The following is a 22,338-nucleotide window of genomic DNA, read 5'->3' on the forward strand; positions in this document are numbered from 1 at the left end:
TAAAAGTTGAGAAATTTTATTTTGAAGTAAAAAGAACGAGAATTCACGTTGGATTCTTAAACCCCGAAGATCATATAAAACTTTAAAAACAACTGAAAAAGAAAATTTAAAAAGTCAAATGGAAGGTTGGATCTAATCATGACTTAGCGAAACATTTACTACAAAGTTTTTTTTATTTAAAAGTTCTTCTATACAAATAGAGAAGAATTTGTAATATGAAAACATTAGAAGCGAAGAAAAATAAAAATTAAAAAAATGTAGTTGTGTGTAGCAATTTAACTTCCAGCCGGCAGATTAAAAGTTTCGATATAAGTTATGGGGCTAACCTTTGAACAATCTAAAAAAATTATTTAAAAAAAAAACACGCTTGTTTTTCCTGGACAAACAAAAATACCTATAAATAAGAAAAGAAATTAGGCACAGATATCGGAGAGTGACACGGCAACGTAGATCTAGCGAGTCCAGGCGAATTCAATTCCATCAGTCTTCAACGCAAGTCGTTTTTTCCAAAACCCACACGCTAAACCGCCCCGGACCATCGTCGCATTTGCTGGAGGCTCTCATATAATCACTTAGCTTTCAAACAAAAGCAACACCACTTCGAAATTTCGAAAGCTCTCAACTTCCCACTTTCCTCTCTCTTTCTCTCTCTCTCTCTCGCCGGCCCGTCGTCGTCTTCATTTCTTCACAGATCTAGGTCTCCGAAACGTCAACGTTTCGAGCTCGCCTCAGATCTCCTGGATCTGAGTCTGACGCCGTAGTTGCTGCTGCTATCGATCTCCGAAGCCAGCAATGGAGAACCTGATCTCATTGGTGAACAAAATCCAAAGAGCTTGTACAGCTCTAGGTGACCATGGCGAAGCTAGCGCATTACCGACGCTCTGGGACTCCCTTCCCGCCATCGCCGTCGTCGGTGGCCAGGTCCGCTTCCGATCCCTCGCCTTCTCTTATCTCTCTCATCGATCCGAGTATATGAACTTTGATTTGTGTTTCTTTTTATCTGCTCTGTAACTTAGCCCCCGAGTTTGACCAAAGCTTAATGCTTCGAACTAGTTTATACTCGTGGTGCTTAAAAACAAATGAATTGCTTTTATGCGTTTCGGTTGAACTGCTAGGAATTGTCTACGCTAAGTGGAACATGCTTGCTAATTGGGAAGAAAAAAGAAACAAGACTTGTGGAATATGATAGCAAATTTTAGAAGAATTGGTTGAAGTACTGAATTTGTTGTGATGTTAATATATAATGTTTGCTTATATTTTTGTTCTGTCGTGCAGAGTTCAGGGAAGTCTTCTGTCTTGGAGAGCATTGTTGGGAAGGACTTCTTACCACGTGGTTCTGGTAAGACTATCGAAGCCCAAGAAATCTTAGTTATTTGTGGCAGTTTGGTCCGTTGGCTGGTGATAGTTGCTTAGTCATTCAGATAGGCTTAGTTCTTTTTGTGTCATTAACTCTCTGTAATTGTTATTGTTGATTCTTGTTCTTGGATGTTTGTTTAATAATGCACGGAGAAATAATTGCAGGAATTGTTACCCGGCGTCCGCTTGTTTTACAACTTCATAAGATTGAAGAAGGCAGCAGAGAATATGCGGAGTTCCTCCATCTTCCTAGGAAGCGGTTCACCGATTTTGGTAGGTTTCTTTATCTTCATTGTGATTTGGTTGTTGGGATTTCTGTTGCTATATGACAATGCCATTTAATTTTTATTTGTATCGAAGTTTGTAAATTTTTAATAAAGAGTTCACCTCTTAGATGATATTCCCCATATAAGAATTTGAAAATAACATCACAAAGAAGAAAATCCAGTGAGCCGATATATCTTGTAAGAGAGGGAGAGAGAGATAGCTATTTGCATGTTTGTTTCATTTTATATGATTACCATTTGTACAGCTGCTGTGAGAAAGGAGATTTCAGACGAGACAGATCGAGAAACTGGCCGCAGCAAACAAATTTCTAGTGTTCCAATTCATCTTAGCATATATTCTCCTAATGGTAAGCAAATGGATATTTTTTCTTTTACTTATTTGCTTAACTTAAACTAAAGAACACTATGATTTTGGAATGGGAATGTGAACTTGGTATCCGACTTATCTTGCAACATGGAACAATGTGGGTAGACTCAAATTAAGTTTCATAGACTGTTTAGTTAATAGTTTGAATATGACAAGACAATCTTGGGTTAAATTTCCTTTGTAATACTGGTCTTTGCCCCGCTGAAAACATAGTCCACAAAATTTTTGCAATTAGTTTCACATTTCTTTTCAAAACAATCTCCAACAGATAAATTGGAAGGTCATTTCTACTTGGACTGCATTTAAAATATTAAAGCCATTGGGCCTCAACTAATAGAGTTTTAATCTCAGGGAACGGCGTCCAAAGTTTTCTTTCTTATTTATCTGCATGATAACATTTTCATGTAATTTTAGGTTTTAGTATGCACATTTTGATAATCTCATCTAGTGATTTAACCGATTTATAATGATTTGATTCTTGGCAGTTGTCAACTTGACACTTATTGATCTTCCCGGGCTTACAAAAGTGGCTGTTGGTAAGTATTATCGATCTCATAGATTTATCAATTGTTACGCAGGCAGGCACATTACATGCATTTTTCTTTGCCATTCTATCTGTCTGAAAAAGTCTTAAGGAAAATGGAAGAAGGAAAGGTGGAACATGAAGCCCTCACTTTTAAAATTCAGGACCTGCCTTAACAAAAAATCTGCTTGATTGTGTTCCCCTAGGGAATTTAGGACTTTTTTTTTTCGGTTGGATAGGAACCTAAGACTTAACCTTTGACATTTTTAACAATTCTCATTTCATTTCCCTTGTTTTCTTTGCAAAAGAAGACAGAACTACTATCTGTATATATAAGACCACACTAACAACTTTTCTTTGGCATGTAGAGGGTCAATCGGATACTATTGTGCAAGACATTGAAAATATGGTTCGCTCCTACATTGAGAAGGTAATATCGACTGCAATTTTGTATTCTTTTTCAAAGTTATCTATGCTGAATCATTTTGTGTCTTCAACATTTTATGCAGCCCAACTGTATAATTCTAGCAATTTCACCTGCTAATCAAGATCTTGCTACATCTGATGCAATTAGAATCTCTCGTGAAGTGGATCCAACAGGTGACTAATACTGTTTTCTACACATTGCAAATATCTTTGCATAATTTTTTACTGTTGTATCTAGCATAGGAAACTGTAGATGGTAAAGGATTCAGTATATTGGCATTCTTTTTGCAGGGGAGAGGACACTTGGAGTCTTGACGAAGATTGATCTTATGGACAAGGGTACTGATGCAGCTGAAGTAAGTTTGCCTTGTATCTTGTTTTAAAACATGTGACACTGGATGATTTGGTAATCAACTATTAAGCTAGAAAGTCTAAAGTAATATAGCTTCCTGTTTTATTGCCCAAAAGATCTTTCTGACTTTTCTATAGTTAAGAAACAGTGGAAGACCTATTTATGTGTATTTTGTATGTCAGACTCAAAAGTTAGTTATACCTGAATATTTCAAAAATTGCTTAGTATAGAGGTATCCAGGCTGATTCATGACTAGATGCATTTATAGGCTAATCCGCCCCTTCAACTTGTCTCCCACATTCTTGATCTTCAGATTTTATTTTTGAGGGGTAGATACATAGTTCATACACACATACAGAAATGATCTAGTTCTGGAACCATTCCAGATATGCCTTGTATATATACTCTCTTTGCAAGTCGCAATGATTAGCAAATCCCACTTTTTGGCTGTCACTTATTTATCTAGGAGTGTGGTAATGCATATATTTTGGATACCCTTATTTTACTCATTGAAGCAGCGTAGCGCTTGCAATTATCAATTCTGAGCTTCTTTTCCTTTTTGGGTTACTTAGATATTGGAAGGAAAGTCATATCGGCTAAAATTTCCTTGGGTTGGGGTCGTGAATCGCTCACAAGCGGACATTAACAAGAATGTTGACATGATTGCTGCCCGGCGTAGAGAACGCGAGTATTTTTCTACTACCCCAGAATACAAGCACCTTGCTCCAAGAATGGGTTCTGAGCATCTAGCAAAAATGCTTTCTAAGGTAGGCAACTGGATAGCCTTCATTAATTTGGTTTCAATATCTATAAGAGGAAATCAAGTTAGTAGATCTTTTTTTTATTTAATCTGTTGGGTAAATATTGGCCGTTTTCACTAAATTATTATAATGGTTACTGTCCCGGCATTTGGAAACAGTAATTAAGTTGAAAATCCTGGGGATCCAGCCCCTCATTAGCAAGACCGTTGCTGAACTTGAAGCTGAACTGAGTCGCCTTGGAAAGCCCATTTCTGCAGACGCTGGAGTAAGTTTGCTTTATTTCTTGTAGTATCATTTTAAAGTTTCTTGCTTTTAAAGTCAAATTAAACGACTATGAAATCCACCTCTGTTTGTAATTTTTACAAGAGTTGCTATTGATTGATTGCTTTGGACATGCAGGGAAAACTGTATACAATCATGGAGATATGTCGTCTATTCGATGGAACTTATAAAGAACATCTTCTCGGTATTCATTTTCTCGGTTACAATCTTGCAGGGAAAACTGTATACAATCGTGCAGCTTGGCTCAGTATTCATTTTCTTGGTTAATCCATTTGATAAAATGGTCTGAAATTAATATGTTCTTTGTTGTCCACAGGCGCCCTGGCGGTGATAAGATTTACAACGTTTTTGATAACCAGCTTCCTGCTGCTCTAAAAAGATTGCAATTTGACAAGCAACTTTCAATGGAAAATATAAGGAAGCTCATTACTGAAGCTGATGGATATCAACTTCATCTAATAGCTCCTGAACAAGGTTACCATGGTCATTGAATCCTCTGTAATTACTATTAGAGGTCCTGCTGAGGCAGCTGTTGATGCGGTATGAAAAGAGATTACTTTTCATTCTGTGTGAATTGCAAGTATTTACTTTATTACGCTGCTTGAACGATGATGAGTTATTTTCAATTTTTCACGATTCCAGGTTCATGCCATTTTGAAGGATCTGGTTCACAAGTCTGTTAATGAGACTCCAGTATGTTCACAACCATGTTTAATTTTTTGTTTCCATTGATTTTTTCTTTTCCTTTTGTTGTTTTTTTGGTGTCAGTTTTGGTAGTTCTAGTAATACAGTGGTAAATATTTTTTTTTCTTGTATTCTTTTCCTCCTTTTGGTTATTCTTATTTCTCTTGGGTTCATAGATTCTTAAGATCTTGGATAAATGGTACTCTTTTTTTTTGGCCAAATGTTCATACTTTTGCAAGTGGTTGGGTAAATTTTGCTCCTTGTTGTCTTACAGGAGCTAAAGCAGTATCCTGCTCTTAGAGTTGAGGTTACACATGCAGCTAGTGATTCCCTTGAGAGGATGAGAGAAGAAAGTAAGAAGGCAACACTAAAGCTAGTTGATATGGAGTGTAGTTATCTGACAGTTGATTTCTTCCGTAAACTTCCTCAAGATGTTGAGAAGGGTGGCAACCCATCACATTCGATTTTCGATAGATACAATGATTCATATCTCAGGCGAATTGGTGAGTCTCATGAACTAAAAATTAGCCTTGCATGTATTTTATGTTGGTTAAACTTTGTTTTATCTTCTATTAAACCAGTAACATGGTTAATTGCTAATCATGACAAAGCACCTTATCCAATCACTACGTTTTTTTGCTCTTTAAAAAAACAGGGATAACGGTTCTGGCTGACGTCAATATGGTATGTGCAAGTTTGCGTAACTCCATCCCCAAGTGTATTGTCTATTGCCAAGTCTGAGAGGCAAAACGAAGCTTTCTTGACCATTTCTACACTGACTTGGGAAAATTGGAGGTTAGTACAAAAATCTTCTACCTATAATTTCTGGGGGTGAAAATTGATCAATCTTTTGGAGGGCAAATATTGACTTTTGATTACTCTAAATATTTTGAACAGACAAAGCAGTTGTCCTCATTACTGAACGAGGATCCGGCAATAATGGAGAGGCGTTCTGCCCTCACGAAGAGGCTGGAGTTATACAGAAGTGCTCAAGCAGAAATTGATTCAGTTGCTTGGGCTAAGTAGGCATGCATCACATGCACCATTTCTTTTCGGATGTGGATTTTGTCGAGAAGGCCACACAATTCATTCATTTAAGATTTTGTTGTAATGGGGGAAATGAGGGGGGTTTGCTGATTAATTTTAGCCTTCATTTTATGTACTAACGAATTGACAAGGGGTGATGCCATCTTTTACTTGATGTCGTTATGCTTGTGTTTTCAACTGCGACATTTATATGGTATATATGATTTGCTAAATGGATGTCCCATATTTTTTAATGTGCTTTGTACTTAAAAACTTTTTTTAACCAATTTTAATGTTTTCTAAATTATCGAACTTCTTTATTTTAATTTCTAATTGGTTTTATACTTTTTACTCTTCTTCTAAATCTATTCTCTTTTCCCCTATATTGTATCCTAATCCCCTCTCTTTTTCCAATTTGGGGAATGCTGTCCACCTTTCTCATGACATGTCACTTTTCTTACACTAAAAACAATGTGCTTAATGCATCAAATAAGATAACATTTGTTTTCAAATTTGCCCTTATTTTTTGTATTGATTTTAATGTCTTCTTAAATTTATTCTCCAAATTTGTTACAACTTTCTTATCACCTTGTTACAAAATTAAACAAGTAAAAACTTTTTTTTAAAAATTATAATAATCTTTTTTGAAAGCTTCAACAAATAAGACTTACCTAATTAATGGTTTAGAAAAAAAAAGTCAATAATCAGACTTACCAAATTAATGGTTTGAAAATGTAATCAATGAACTTCCTTTTAAAACAGACTTTCTTAGAAGGATGTCTTTTGTTTGTATAAAAAAATGATATATCTTTTGTGGTTTTTTTCAAAGGTCATTATTGTGTTCTTTTAAATTAAAAAAAAAGAGAAAGAAGACATTTTCTTTATAAAAAAAAAAACAGAATTTTTAAAATTTTTCACATATGGTAAGAGAATTGTAGAAAAAAAAAAAAGAGAGGATAAATTGAAGGATAATACATTTAATAAGGGTAAACTTGGAAAACAAAATGTGGTTTGTTTGATGTATTCATGTCATTATTTTAGTGTATGAGAAGTGACACATGTCATGAAGAAAAGAGAGAAGGTCCAAAAGAGAAGGTTGGAGAGAAGGTTACTAGTATTAAAGGAAAGATTAGCAACAACTAGGAACATTTTCATTTTTGTCAAGAAAAAAAAATATTTGCACCCAAAAACTTGTCATGGCATGGGTAAGCAAAATGGTGTAGAAATGTATTATCGTGTTATGTTACTGTTTTAATTAACGAATAGAGAGACAGCGGCAGCCCTTCAACCTCCCATTTCATGTATAATTATTAAAAGTAATATTGGGGTGAAAATAACGTTACTTTTCTCTAGTAGTGAAAATTCGGGGAATGCTAGTAACCTTCTCCCAAATTTTTTTTTTGGACATTTTCTCTTTTCCTCATGATATGTGTCACTGTATTATCCTTCAATTTATCCAATTTTTCTTATAATTCTCTTACCATATGTAAAAATTTTAAAAAATTTATAAATCTGTTTTTTTAAAAGAAAATGTCTTTTTTTTGGAGGAAAAACGTTTTTTTTTTGTTATAAAAAAAACACAATAAGGACCTTTAAAAAAATCCACAAAAGATATATCCTTTTTTTTTAATACAGACAAAAGAAGTCCTTCTAAGAAAGTCTGTTTTAAAAGGAAGTTCATTGATTGCATTTTCAAACCATTAATTCGGTAAGTCTGATTATTGAATTTTTTTTTTTTTCAAACCATTAATTAGGTAAGTCTTATTTGTTGGAGTCTTTCAAAAAAGAGAAGAAAAAAAATAATGTTTTTTCTTATTTAATTTTTTAACAAGGTGATAAGAAAGTTGTAACAAATTTGGATAATAAATTTAAGGAAACATTAAAATCAATATATAAAAAAATAAGGGTAAATTTGGAAACAAATGTTACCTTATTTGATGCATTAATTACATTTTTTATTTTTTTATTTTAGTGTAAGGAAAGTGACACATGTCATGAGAAAAAGGGAGAAGGTCCAAAAGAGAAGGTTGGAGAAAAGGTTGCTAGCATTCACCAATAAAGAGAGAGAATTTAAAGTACAAGGAGAGCATAACCCAGACAAATACAGAGAAAAGGGTCTCCCCCTAGCGGGTCGTTTAACAGCTTGAGCCTCAAAAGTATCAAAACCCAAGCTTGGATCTCTAAAAGGAGGAAGACGTAGACAGGTTAACGCTAAAACACACCAACCACTCAGCCCTTCCTTCCCCTTTCGGATATATATATAATAACCTCCCTTTTGAAACAAACAATCACACAAGCAGGTAGGGCTGGTCTTTTGATTTTGAAGGCCATGTGCGAACCTTAAATTGGGGCATCACATAATCTAACACAAACTTACACAATTACGTAATGCCCTACAATAAATGTTTTTTTTTTCTTCTTAAAGTGACCAAAGTACCCCTACTCCTAAGGGCAAAATTGAAATTTCACAAAAGAATTAAATTTGATTAAATTGGATCAGGAATGTTACACCTTTTGAATAATCACCGTGATTGTGACGATGAGTCTTTGTCATCATAGATCATATTCAAATATTAAATATTTTTTAACACCTAATTTATTTTGTATCAATATTCCAAGAACATCATTAATTGGATGCAATTTTTTTGGTTGAGTTAGTTGGATGCATTATTTTTGCAAAATTGAATGTCTGAGCATATATAAAAACAATCGTGTACCACTTTACTAACCACATTTTTAATCGAGGTGATCACCATGATTGTGGCGATTAGTCTTTGTCATCATAGATCATATTTAGATATTAAATATTTTTTAACACCTAATATATTTTGTATCAATATTCCAAGAACGTCATTAATTGGATGCAATTTTTTTAGTGGAGTTAGTTGGATGCATTATTTTTGCAAAATTGAATATCTGAGTATATATAAAAACAATAGTGTACCACTTTACTAACCACATTTTTGATTGAGGTGATCACTATGATTGTGACGATGAGTCTTTATCATCATAGATCATATTCAGATATTAAATATTTTTTAACACTTGATTTATTTTGTATCGATATTCAAGAACATCATTAATTGGATGCAATTTTTTTGGTTGAGTTAGTTGGATGCATTATTTTTGCAAAATTGAATATCTGAGCATATATAAAAACAATTGTGTACCACTTTACTAACCACATTTTTTTATAGAGGGGAGCTGTCACACCCCAGATCGACTCCACCGTAGCACGATATTGTCTGCTTTGGGCTCCCCTTGCCCTCACGGTTTTATTTCTGGGAACTCACAAGAAACTTCCCAGTGGGTCACCCATCCTAGAATTGCTCTAGCCCAAACTCGCTTAACTTCCGAATTCCCCTGACTTTAAAGTCAGTGAGCTCCCAAAAGGTCTCGTGCTAGATGGAAGTGGGCATGCACATATAAGGCATATCATCCATTTTCCGTTGGTCGATGTGGGATGTTACAATCCACCCTCCTTAGGGGCTCGACATCCTCGTCGGCACACTCGCACCATACGACAAAGTGGCTCTGATACCATTATGTCACACCTTGGATCGGCTATACCGTAGCACGGTATTGTCCGCTTTGGGCCCTCCTTGCCCTCACGGTTTTGTTTATGGGAACTCAAGAACAACTTCCCAATGGGTCACCCATCATAGAATTGCTCTAGCCCAAACTCGCTTAACTTCGGAGTTCCCCTGACTCCGAAGCTAGTGAGCTCTCAAAATAGCCTCGTGCTAGATGGAGGTGGGCATGCACATATAAGGCATATCACCCCCTTTCCATTGGTCGATGTGGGATGTTACATAAGCCCTATTTATGGAAGTCTTATCTCTATGGGCACTTGAAAAAAAAAATTCTACATGAGTAATTGAAGAGTTGGCGTCAAGTCAATGGTGGGGACGTACGCACGTGACAAGCAATGTTTGCACATAGGAACACAGATATTATTGGGGCAATTAGAATATTCTTGCTAAAAGAATATATATATATATATATATATATATATATATATAGTGGCATGCATGCAATTGAGAGATTCAATGTCATCATTTGAGGAATGAGGTGCTTAGTCGTTGGATCTATTTCAATGAAATCATGTGGTTGAGATTGATTTGTGTTTAAACTTGTTTTGTCTAATGACTTGCCAAAAACCCACATGTACGTATGCTTTACTGCGTCCACATGTTATAATATGGATGGGCGATATGGTTAATATTTCCCACTCTTATGATATAATATCAATAAATATCCACTTATATATTCTAACAAACGAGTTATACCATGTGACATACTCTCATACTATGTACAATATAATTACTCGCACTTAAAGCATCCACAATGGGGTCCTTAAACCACCTCCTTAGACAAATTTTAGGGAGGAATTAGAAAAATACAACTCCAACTATGCTCCCTATTCACCTTCTTAAATAAAGAGACCTCTAGGAACTCCTAAATTTGAGGAGAGAGAAAGGACCCCTAGTGGCTCCTTATTATCTAATGTTGTTTTGTTTTATGCATCGTTTAAACTTTTAATTAATACAAACTAATTTTTTTCATAGAGATGATAACCAATCATATTAAATAAAAAAGAACTATAGTATTTATGACTTTCTAACTTAGGGAGTATGATTGAAGTTCAAATTTTATAGAGTTCCTAAAATAACTTTTGTGTGTTTTTAGCTAAATTTTAACTAAAGAATAGGGAGCATGACCTTTGCCTACATAATTACTGAGTAATTCCATGTGATCGGGTATTTATTATTTCAGTATGTGGTTGTGAAAGTAGCTATGATATTGAATGTTGGAGTTGACATTAGACAAACTGCTTTAAACAATGGTTGCAACATTATGTGATTGACTGATAGCAGAGTAGTTTTCATCTTTCAACGAAAACAATCAGTTTCAAAAAAACAAACCAAAATTTTAATTTGACCCTTATTGTCATTATGGTGGTTTTGCTGCAAGCTAGGTTGCATTTGCATATGACTCTATTCTTTAAAGAAATTTTACTGGTCATGTACATTTTCAACTATAATTTTTATACTACTTTTTGCATTTTGATATTTTTTATTTTATTTTTGTCATTCGATAAGGAGGGAAATGAGGGAGTATTATATTAGGTTGCCTCAAGATTGTCTTTTATGTGAATTGAACTCGGGTGTACTATGCAAAAATCCTTAAGATTGCCTCAAGATTTTCTTAAAGTAAAAATCAACATCAATTAGCATACAAATTACAAATTAAATCATCTTTCATTATATAACCAATCAACATGATAATGAAGTAAGTCATTTAGTATATATAAATTATTTCTCAGAAGTGTATGTGTGCCTTCCATTTTTTGATATTAAGTACATGATATATTTAATCAGTACTGACCACTTTCTGGACTTGTGCAATGCAGAACAGCTTCTGAGGATATCAAGTGGAAATAGAAAGTGTAAATGGGGTACGAGAAGCAAAGTTTCGACCATTCAGGGCCATCACAGCTAACTTCCATTGATTGGTGAGGCCTCACACTCTGCCTTTCCACCCCCACACAGTTTTTTTTCAAAAGATGAATGAATAGTATTTTTAGGTTTGGAATCAAGTGTTTTTTTCTTTACCAAAATGGTACGGAGGAAGTTTTGTGATTGACAGTAATGCTAATCGGCTGATTCTGTTCTTCTAATTTGACCCAAGGTTTTTATCGACACAATTTGAAGGAATTTAGTGCTTGAATCATTCTTCTCAGGCAAAACATTATGGATATGAATCAATTGATTTTCTTTGAATTTGCAGGATGATATGGGATTTAAAATGTGTTCCACTGTATGCAGGCAGAATACTCAACATCAAAGGTCTGTTGCTGCATGTTTGGTTCAGGGTGTCTATGTTGTTGAGCGGGACCGCCAAGAGGAACGTGAAGGGCCCCAAGCCCTTGCTCCTCCTTGGTGGGAGTTCTTCCATTTTAAGTTGCTCCGCAAGCTTGTGGATGATGATGGTTCCTCAATCTTTGGTGCCATTTATGAATTCAACTCCCCAGTAGAGGGAATACCTCGTTTTGTAATTGCCTTCCGAGGCACCTTGTTGAAGAAAAGCACAATCTTAAGAGATCTTGATTTGAATGTTCGGGTGCTCCGAAATCAACTTCACCGGACATCTTGCTTTGAGATTGCTATGCAAGCTGTCTGGAATATGGTTGATGCAGCAGGTGATTCAAATGTTTGGTTAGCTGGCCATTCCTTAGGGTCAGCCATGGCAATGCTTGCTGGAAAAACTATGGCTAGCAATGGCATTTCCCTCAAATCTTTTCTCTTCAATCCACCATTTCCGTCTGCCCCGATAGAGAGGATGATTGAGGACAAGAGAGTGAAACACGGGATTCGGATTGCAGGCAGTGTGATTACAGCAGGCCTCACTCTTGCTATGAAGGCTAAACAACAACCACAACAGAGAAGTCATTCAGAAGAAAACCCTTTCACTACTCTGTCTGCATGGTTCCCTGGTCTATTTGTCAATCCAGCTGATGACATCTGCTCCGAATATATCGGGTATTTTGAACATAGGATGAAGATGCAGGACATTGGAGCAGGAGCCATTGAGAGGTTAGCAACCCAGAATTCTCTTGGGGGTCTACTAATGCATGCAATGGGAAAGCAGCCAGCGCCGGAGCCTCCATTGCACCTCATTCCTTCTGCAAACCTGACAGTTAATTTGACCCCGTCACGGGATCTCAAAGAAGCCCATGGAATTCACCAATGGTGGAGAGACGATCTGCAACTCCAGTCTGAGGTTAACGAATACAGATAGTTTTCGGTGTAATTGTTCCGATTATTTTCCATGTACTCGTGGTTTTAAGTAGTCAAACAGCCTCCAATCTTGTTTTCATCAGCCATGATTTTGAAAAGAATAAACCAAAGAAGTGAAGAAGTTTACTAGTTAAGGAAGAATAGGAGCAAGTAGGGAGCTGCTTGGTTGCGTGAATGCAATGGCATAAGAGTTGTAAATTATGAGTTGCGGAATGGAAATTTCATTTGAAGCTACTGATTTCTTTCATGGGTGGCTTAATGCTTGAAGTGAGGGCCATCACTTCTCATTCGAATGACGGATCGATAGGTAAAAAGTAATAGAAAAGGTATTGTGGTGGCAAAAAAATAATAGTAAATTGAGCTTAGACCCATAAAATTCATTTTAAATCACTTACAATCCTTTCCTTTAGTTTTCTATTTAAAATACCCAATGACTAGGATCCAACTAAGCAAGTTACCTAATATAACTTAAAATCTGATTTATTGTAGTTTTCGGATTCCAAAACTACCCATATTTATAAGTTAATGTGTTATGGGGGGTGTAACTAATGACATCCGTTGAATTTGGAAATATCTCTAAATAGTTGTAATGGATGTAAGAACTAATTTAGAAACTTATTTGAAATTAAATATTAAATTACACATTAAAGTATTAGTAATCTATTTTACGACTAGTAATCTATTTTTGAATTAATGGTGTTTTCCTTCTATGAATTACGACTAGTAATCTATTTAAAGCATTAATAATTTAAATTCAATATTAAATTTAGGAATTAATGTTGTTTTCTTTTTATGAGTTATACAACCAATATTCTTTTTTTATTATATTTTTTTATGAATAATAGTGTACATTCTAATTATGTTGAAAAATAATTTCATAATCTATTTATTGTTTTGTTTTTAAAACATTTTTTTTAATAAACCTATTTTTTCTCCAAATATTGTACCTATTTTTTTCTTTATTACTTGTTTTATGAAAAATAATTTGATCATCTCTTTATTGTTTGTTTTATGCAAACAATTTTTTTTAAATGAGCCTATTTTTTCTCTCAAAATAATGTACCTATATTTTTTCTCTAATAATGTACCTAGTAAAACAATTTACCTAGTATAATGAACCTTTTTTTTTTCCTCTAAAAATGTACTTATTTTTTTCCTAAATAATGTACCTATTTTTTCTCTCAAAATAATGTACCTATTTTGTTTTTCTCTAATAATGTACCTAGTAAAACAATTTACCTAGTATAATGAACCTATTTTTTTCTCTAAATAATGTACCTTTTTTTTTCTCTAATAATATGTACTTAGTAAAACAATTTACCTAGTATATTGAACTTATTTTTTTCTTCTAAATAATGTACCTATTTTCAATTTATAAAAAATGTGCATAATTTCAGTTATACAACTTACCTATTTTCTATAAATTATTGTGTACCTATTTTTAATTTATGAAAAATGTACGAAAATTTCAATTACAAAGTAATTGACCTATTTTTGTTAATTTTTTTTTGTAAATAATATACCTATATTTTTACCCGTATATATTTATATTTATATTTTTCATATGTACATTATTGGATATGTAATTTACGTATTTTTTTTATTTGCAACTTTAAGGGGCCATATGTTAGAGGGAATGGCAACCAAAAGAAATGGGGTGATTGATATGCTATTAATAGGGAGTTTTAATTACAATTATGGCTGTTAATGAAATGTTTGGAATAAATTATAAATAAAATATGAAGTATGATGGCAATGATGTAAAAACATAGGAATATTACGACGTCTTATATCCTACTAGTCATTTAAATTTGAAATCAAATTTTACACATAAATTTATAAAATAATAAATATATATATCTAGAAAATAAAAATTATAAGAACCTATAGACAAGCTCAAAAAACAATTACATACTGCTTTTCATTTTCCACTGGGAATGGTCCCAAATTGCTCCCGCAGGCCGCAACAAAGTGTGAAGAAACATGAAGAAAGTCAAAAAAACGCATACTCGAATCCCAATGACCATCTTGACCCAAAAAAAAAAAGAAAAAGAATCCCAATGAATGACCATGGCTCCCACTCTGCCATTTCCTGTTGTTTTTCTCTTTGGCAAAAGCACACTTTTTTACCATTGCCAATATCCCATTCACCATGTTTACTGAATTACCACCAATTACTGGTTGGGTTACTTCGATGTTTCCACACTTTCAAACTAGAAAAGGTGAATTAAACAGTAGTGGTTCTTCACAATCAAACTCTTTCATGTCACTCATCCCTATGATTATATTAAGCTAGAGGCTCCACAGGCACAGTTAAGATCCTTTACTTGATGATTGGGACCTGGGAGTTGGGGCCCATAACCCCCAATTTCAGCCTTAAATGCCCCAAATAATTGGCCAACTCTGTTCTATTTAGTCCAACTGCAAGACTAGGAATTTAGGATCTACCTTTACTTAAACTCTAATTAATCTCTCTCTCTCTCTCCCTCTCTCTCTCTCAACATTAAGCAGTTGTTTTTGCAACTGCGACATTTATATAGTATATATGATTTGCTAAATGGATGTCCCATATTTTTTTTTAAGGGAGCTTTAGTAATATACCCAAAATATGAGCTGTAATTATTTAAAAAATCATAAATAGAATGCATTTTAGAAACATACTTAAAAACCATTTACTACATATGAAATTAGTATTGAAGTTCCTATAAATTACGTCTCTACCATTGATTAACTTAAAACAAGCCCAACACAAAATTCCCAAAAAAACCCAAAACAAGCCCAACGAGCCTATATTAGATTTTTTTGAAAAAAACCCAAACTTAAAATAAAATAAATAAATAAAATCACGAAAACCAAGGGTCTGTCTCCAGGACCCATTTCATAGAAATACATTGTTAATACCATGTCATAAAAGTACATTGTTAATACCATGTCATAAAAGTGCATTGTTAATACCATGCTATAGAAGTATATTGTTAATACAATTTCTTAGAAAACATTGTAAATACCATTTCATACAAAAAATCCAAAAAAGCCTAACAAGAGATTCGATATCCTTTGTAGCCACCTCCAATTGTCCACAATTTCACTCGATACAATCGCAAAGACAAAAAGAAATACCTCTACAAGAAAGAAAAAAAAAGTACACTGTTAATACTATGTCACAGAAGTACATTGTTAATACTATGTCATAGAACTATTTTCCTAATAAAAATCACATTTTGCATATCATAAACTTCAAGTGCACAACCATATATAGAGCAAAATAGAGAGCGTGCTTTGTTACTGAAAATCTGTTAATACTATGTCATAGAAGTACATTGTTAATACTATGTTATATAAATCAACTCAGTTGCAAGGTATGAACAGTATAACAACAACTGCTCATACGACTTACATATAACAAATTGTATACTACAAATCAACTTACCAGCTTGTTGAAATTTACAAAAGTCATATATTAGGCCCACAACCACCTGAAAAGCCAAAATTGGCTTGTTGCAAATGCCATATCAAAGCACAGAGAAATGAATAAATTCAGTCACACGACACACTTAGAATGAGTTCAAAATGATAATATCTCTCTTCATCAAAATAACAGAAGACCAAAATGAAATCAAAGCATGATCATTAAATTCAGCTGCAATTCCATTACAAACTTGCAAAGCAAAGAGAGCAGCTCTCTTTCAGCTACAACTCAGAAGCAAAAATAATTGCACAAAACTAGTACAATAAATAAACCAACTTTCTCTTTTTCTAACTCTAAAAATGAGGAATTTATGAATATTGACACATTTTATCAGCAACCCAAATTTCCAAAACAGATGTTTAGCAAAACAGAGGTAACTCACCCAATTTTTTGGTTAAACTTTCACTAAGACTCTTAGCTAGTAGCTTGAAATGATGTAGAAAGTTTGGTCTCCTAGTTGGGTCATAGTTTGTTGGCTAAGCATTGCAGGAGTTAGGGGTCAAATAGTGGTCTATTTGTGCATGACTTAATCAATGTGTCCTAAGCAAAACATGCTTCAAGGCAATGAATACAAAACATGATTAATCATTTATTATATTTTAAATGCTGCTTACTTCGCTGTGTTACCTCTCTATGTAAAACATAATCTTGGCCAATAAGTCTAAGCAACCTTAAATCAAGGTAAAATTTGTAAATACAGAGATGAAAGTCGAACTCTTGTTGTAAGCGAGAGGTTATGAGTATCCAAAGACTTGGATCATTAGACTATTATGAAATTAAAAAATTATGTATCAATCTATGTTCTTTGGATCATTCGACAACACCAAAACTAAATGAATTAAAACATATGCTATACCTAACAGATAGGCTTTGGTCAAACATAGAGCCAATAGTAGGAAAACTGAATTTGGTTAATATTACAGAGAACAGTCCTAGGAATGTAGGAAAGACATACATCCTCTCTGTAATGTATTCACTAATTTGTATTTGTGGTGCCCATAAAGAAAGAAAGGACTAAACATCAACCAAAGCAAATATGCCTATCACGACTAAAGAACAAATCAATTAGTTTCCTTCCATATTAAAACGATCATAAACCACAACATAAAAGTTAACATGTTCAAATCTCTAACCTAAGCCATACAAACTAAGTTGTTGAATTTAAAATGTTCACAAGCCAAACGCAAACAGAAAACACAACAATTCATACAACAAAACTAGAAAATATTGAAATGAGCAATCAACAAAAGAATAAAAGGTGAAAATACGTACATCAGAGGCGTAACTGATGACCTCACGGAGAAAGATCTCCTTGCTGTTGTAAAAGGTGTTGATGATCAAACTTAGAAGCTGGTTGCTCTCATGGATCAGGACTCGAGTCCACCTCCTGAGTTGTAAAATGACTTTGCCGAGTTCGGCGTATCCCGCTCTTCAATGGATGCCACAAAGAGGAAGAGGAAGCGGCAACCCTTTTGGCTATGGAAAAATCATCGTAGGCGGGATCTGAGAACAGAGCGAACAGGAGATCCGGATTGAAAATTGGGGAACACAGGATGAATCTAGCCATTTTGGAATATATTGTCGGTGGAAATCGGCGATCTGTCAAGGTTGGTGCATGCCAAAGAGAAAATCGTCTTCATCTTCTTTCTTCTCGCAATCACCACCGACGTCGATGTTCTGAACACCTTCGTCCAGCAATTGACACCTCAAATCTACAGAGTAGCCACAGAACTCCACGAGCTTAACCATTAGCTCTGTTCATATCGGAAAAAAAATAGAAATTAGCACCAAATTCAACGAAGAAACTGAAATCAAGTAGAACTTCAAGTAAATTAAGCAAAAATCAAAAGGAAAATAACGAATTGAAGCAAATGGAACAAACTTACAAAGGAAATGGAGACATCGGCAGCGAGAACACGTGTGAGGCCATTGACGTAACAGAGATTGTCGTCGGTCTTGTGTTGGTCCATGGCTTTGAGATTGTTTGGTTTACTTTGAAGGAGAGAGGGAAGAAGGGAGAGAACGGAGGAGAGATGGTGGTTTGAAGCAGGAGAGGGGCTTGAGGCTTCAAACCTGAGGGAGGGCTTGAGGCTTCAAACCTGAGGGAGGCTTCAAACGAGATCCAAAACTAATTTAATGCTAAAAAGGGTAATAAAGATATTTCATCTTATTAATTAAAATTTTAATATACAATTGTTGATTTTTGGGTTTATTTTGGGTATGTTTATAAAGATTAAATGGTATAGGGTTTTGTAATAGGACTAGGTGTAGAATTGAGTATTTAACTAAAAAAAACTATTTTTTTAAATGTGATTTGTACTTTAAACTTTTTTTTTAACCAATTTTAATGTTTTCTAAATTATCCAACTTCTTTATTTTAATTTCTAATTGGTTTTCTACTTTTTACTCTTCTTCTAAATCTAATCTATTTTTCCCCCTATAGGCTGTATCCTAATCCTCTATCTTTTTCCAATTTGGGGAACGCTAGTCACCTTCCTCATGACATATGTCACTTTTCTTACACTAAAAATAATGTAATTAATGCATCAAATAAGATAACAATTGTTTCCAAATTTGCCCTTATTTTTTGTATTGATTTTAATGTTTCCTTAAATTTATTATTCAAATTTGTTACAACTTTCTTATCACCTTGTTACAAAATTAAATACGAAAAAAAATTTATTTCTTTTTTCTTTTTTGAGAGACTCCAACAAATAAGACTTACCTAATTAATGGTTTAGGAAAAAAAAAAAAAAAAAGAAGTCAATAATCAGACTTACCGAATTAATGGTTTGAAAATGTAATCAATGAACTTCCTTTTAAAACAAACTTTCTTAGAAGGACGTCTTTTGTCTGTATAAAAAAAGGATATATGTTTTATGGATTTTTTAAAGGTCATTATTGTGTTTTTTTAAAACCCAAAAAAAAAAAAAAACGTTTTTCCTCTAAAAAAACCAACATTTTCTTTTAAAAAAAACATAATTTTTTAATTTTTTTTACATATGGTAAGAGAGTTGTAAAAAAAAAAAGGGATAAATTGAAGGATAATACATTTAATAAGGGTAAACTTGGAAAACAAAAGGTGGTCTGTTTGATGTATTAATGTCAATATTTTAAGTGTATGGGAAGTGACACATGTCATGAGGAAAAGGAAGAAGGCCTAAAAGAGAAGGTTGGAGTGAAAGTTATTAGTATTCCCCATCATTCAATGAAACAAACGCTAACAATTAGTTCTTTCTCATGTGGAAATTTTTACATTTCTCACTTCTTCACATGCACACTACCTTTCCTTAACTGGTCTGTCAATTTTCTATTATGTCTGAACTTATTGATGTGTATGAGTTCCTATTGTGTATTAGGGGAACAAACAAAAAGGAAGACAAATTAGTCAATGAAATAATGTACGGAATTTCAGTTCTTTCTTTATGTAATTTTCATTTTAAATGACGAAGAAAATTCTAGAGGAAGACAGATTAGTCAATGAAATAATGTATGAAATTTCCGTTCTTTCTTTATGTAATTTCCATGTTAAATGATGAAGAAAATTCTAGAGGTAGACTTATTAGAAAATGACATACATGTTATCATAAATGAAAAGTTGGTGTTTATAAGACTTGAGGAACACATTTACCAACCAATCAATGAAGACTAGAGGAAGACTTTTACCAATCAATCAATGAAGACTAGAGGAAGACTTTTACCAATCAATCAATGAAGACTAGAGGAAGACTTAAATGCCTTTGAATGGCTCCTTTTTTGGTTGGGGGAATGTGTGTGTGGGTGTTAAAACTCATTGGAGAAAGACTAGACGACTATACCAAATTATGTGATAGATAATGTGTCAATTTGCAAATAACTTTAGTAGCAAGTAGACTACACTAGCCACCTACAGCTTTAAGCCTAATCATTCACACAATTTCTCACTTCTTCACATCCACACTACCTTTCCTTAACTGGTCTGTCAATTTTCTATTATGTCTGAACTTATTGAGGTGTATGAGCTCCTATCGTGTACTAGGGGAACAAACAAAAAGGAAGACAAATTAGTTAATGAAATAATGTATGGAATTTTCGTTCTTTCTTTATGCAATTTTCATTTTAAATGACGAAGAAAATTCTAGAGGAAGACCGATTAGTCAATGAAATAATGTATGGAATTTTCGTTCTTTCTTTATGTAATTTTCATATTAAATGATGAAGAAAATTCTAGAGGAAGACTAATTAGTCAATGGAATAATGTATGGAATTTCCGCTCTTTCTTTATGTAATTTTCATATTAAATGACGAAGAAAATTCTAGAGGAAGACAGATTAGTCAATGAAATAATGTACTAGAGGAAGACAGATTAGTCAATGAAAGAATGTATGAAATTTCCGCTCTTTCTTTATGTAATTTTCATATTAAATTACGAAGAAAATTCTAAAGGTAGACTTATCAGAAAAGGATATACATGTGCTCATAAATGAAAAGTTGGTATTTATAAGACTTGAGGAATGCATTTACCAACCAATCAATGAAGACTAGAGGAAGATTTTTACCAATCAATCAATGAAGACTATAGGAAGACTTAAATGCCAATGAATGGCTCCTTCTTTGGTTGGGAGAACGTGTGTGTGGGTGTTAGAACTCATTGGAGAAAGACCTGACGATTATACCACATCATGTGGTAGATAATGTGTCAATTTGCAAATAACTTTAGTAGCAAGTGGGCTACACTAGCCACCTACAGCTTTAAGCCTGATCATTCAGATAATGCTTGCATCCTCTGTTTTACCGCGGCTGCTAGCACAAAGAAAGCCGATGCTTTCATTGCCTCTTCTACCTTCACACGGCATTGCTCTGTCGGGCTTTTTCCCATTACAGAGAATTCCCCACTACTGCCTTCGGTAGGAGTATGAGTTGTGTCTCAATTTGTGTGGTTGATATTCCTAATTGCCTTAGTTAGCTTTGTCTTACCAACTACCTAATCAGACACAATGCCCCTCCTCGGAGAGAAAGTTACTAGCATAACTATATAAGACTTTTAACAGTTGTCACATATGATTATGTGTGTGAAACCCCCTTCAACCTTAACCCTAGAATTACACAGAGTAACAAGTATTATTTATTGAATTATCAAAATAGTACAATATTCTCAACAACTCATTCTTGATACAATAATTGTCTAATATAGCTGTAAGCTCTTATTAACCAATTCGATTATAAACTAATTTCTTAACTAATCAATTAACAAACTGACTATGCCAGCTCATCACTAATCCAGCTCAACAATGATGAAGGTTCCTAACAATGTGATCAGCCGATGTGAAGTAGTGTTATTGATTAAAATATAGCCATCCCTACCACCTCATGTAAATCCCACAAGACTCCCATTCACGGAGGGGAAGAAAATAGGGTGAATGGTAGCAACCTTCTCTCTAACCTTCTTTTTTTGACATTTTCCCTTTTCCTCATTACATGTGTCACTTTCCTTATACTAAAAACAATGTAATTAATGCATCAAATAAGGTAACATTTGTTTCCAAATTTACCCTTATTTTTTTTATATTGATTTTAATGTTTCCTTAAATTTATTATCCAAATTTGTTACAAGTTTCTGATCACCTTGTTAAAAAATTAAATAAGAAAAAACATTAGTTTTTTTTCTTCTCTTTTTTGAAAGACTCCAACAAATTACCTAATTAATGGTTTAGGGAAGAAAAAAAAATTTCAATAAGACTTCTTTTGTCTGTATTAAAAAAAAAGATATATCTTTTGTGGATTTTTTAAAGGTCATTATTGTGTTTTTTTTTATAACAAAAAATTCCTCTAAAAAAAATAAAATTTTCTTTTAAAAAAACAGATTTTTTAATTTTTTTCCATATGGTAAGAGAGTTGTAAGAAAAATTGGATAAAATGAAGGACAATACATTTAATAAGGGTAAACTTGAAAAACAAAAGGTGGTTTGTTTGATGTATTAATGTCATTATTTTAAGTGCATGGGAAGTGATGCATGTCATAAGAA

General features: G+C 33.7%; 2 protein-coding genes and 1 long non-coding RNA gene across 3 annotated transcripts; 2 read left to right on the top strand and 1 right to left on the bottom strand.

The window, feature by feature from the left end:
• Positions 1–439: 439 nt before the first annotated feature.
• LOC117627370 (dynamin-related protein 5A-like) lies at positions 440–6,318 on the top strand. The gene is given in 17 exon segments (XM_034359440.1): positions 440–921; positions 1,276–1,339; positions 1,522–1,629; positions 1,889–1,990; positions 2,496–2,546; positions 2,902–2,963; positions 3,043–3,133; positions 3,251–3,315; positions 3,884–4,078; positions 4,218–4,337; positions 4,472–4,540; positions 4,669–4,835; positions 4,837–4,894; positions 4,997–5,047; positions 5,313–5,541; positions 5,694–5,833; positions 5,936–6,318. Coding segments are annotated over 17 exon segments (1,830 nt in total). The 5' UTR covers positions 440–792; the 3' UTR covers positions 6,065–6,318.
• A 5,188-nt stretch (positions 6,319–11,506) lies between these two features.
• LOC117628433 (GDSL esterase/lipase At4g10955-like) lies at positions 11,507–12,865 on the top strand. Its single transcript, XM_034360892.1, has 2 exons — positions 11,507–11,579; positions 11,893–12,865. Exons 1-2 carry the CDS (start codon positions 11,518–11,520, stop codon positions 12,863–12,865), a joined length of 1,035 nt encoding a protein of 344 aa, XP_034216783.1. The 5' UTR covers positions 11,507–11,517.
• Positions 12,866–15,874: 3,009 nt separating this feature from the next.
• Positions 15,875–18,426, bottom strand: LOC117628775. The gene is made up of 3 exons (XR_004586015.1): positions 18,220–18,426; positions 17,606–18,087; positions 15,875–15,986 (listed from the first exon to the last, which is right to left on the bottom strand). It is a non-coding gene; the product is annotated as an uncharacterized LOC117628775 (long non-coding RNA).
• Between the last annotated feature and the right edge of the window lie 3,912 nt (positions 18,427–22,338).

The sequence above is a fragment of the Prunus dulcis genome, chromosome 5 (assembly GCF_902201215.1).
Source record: "Prunus dulcis chromosome 5, ALMONDv2, whole genome shotgun sequence".
NCBI classification, from domain to species: Eukaryota; Viridiplantae; Streptophyta; class Magnoliopsida; order Rosales; family Rosaceae; genus Prunus; species Prunus dulcis.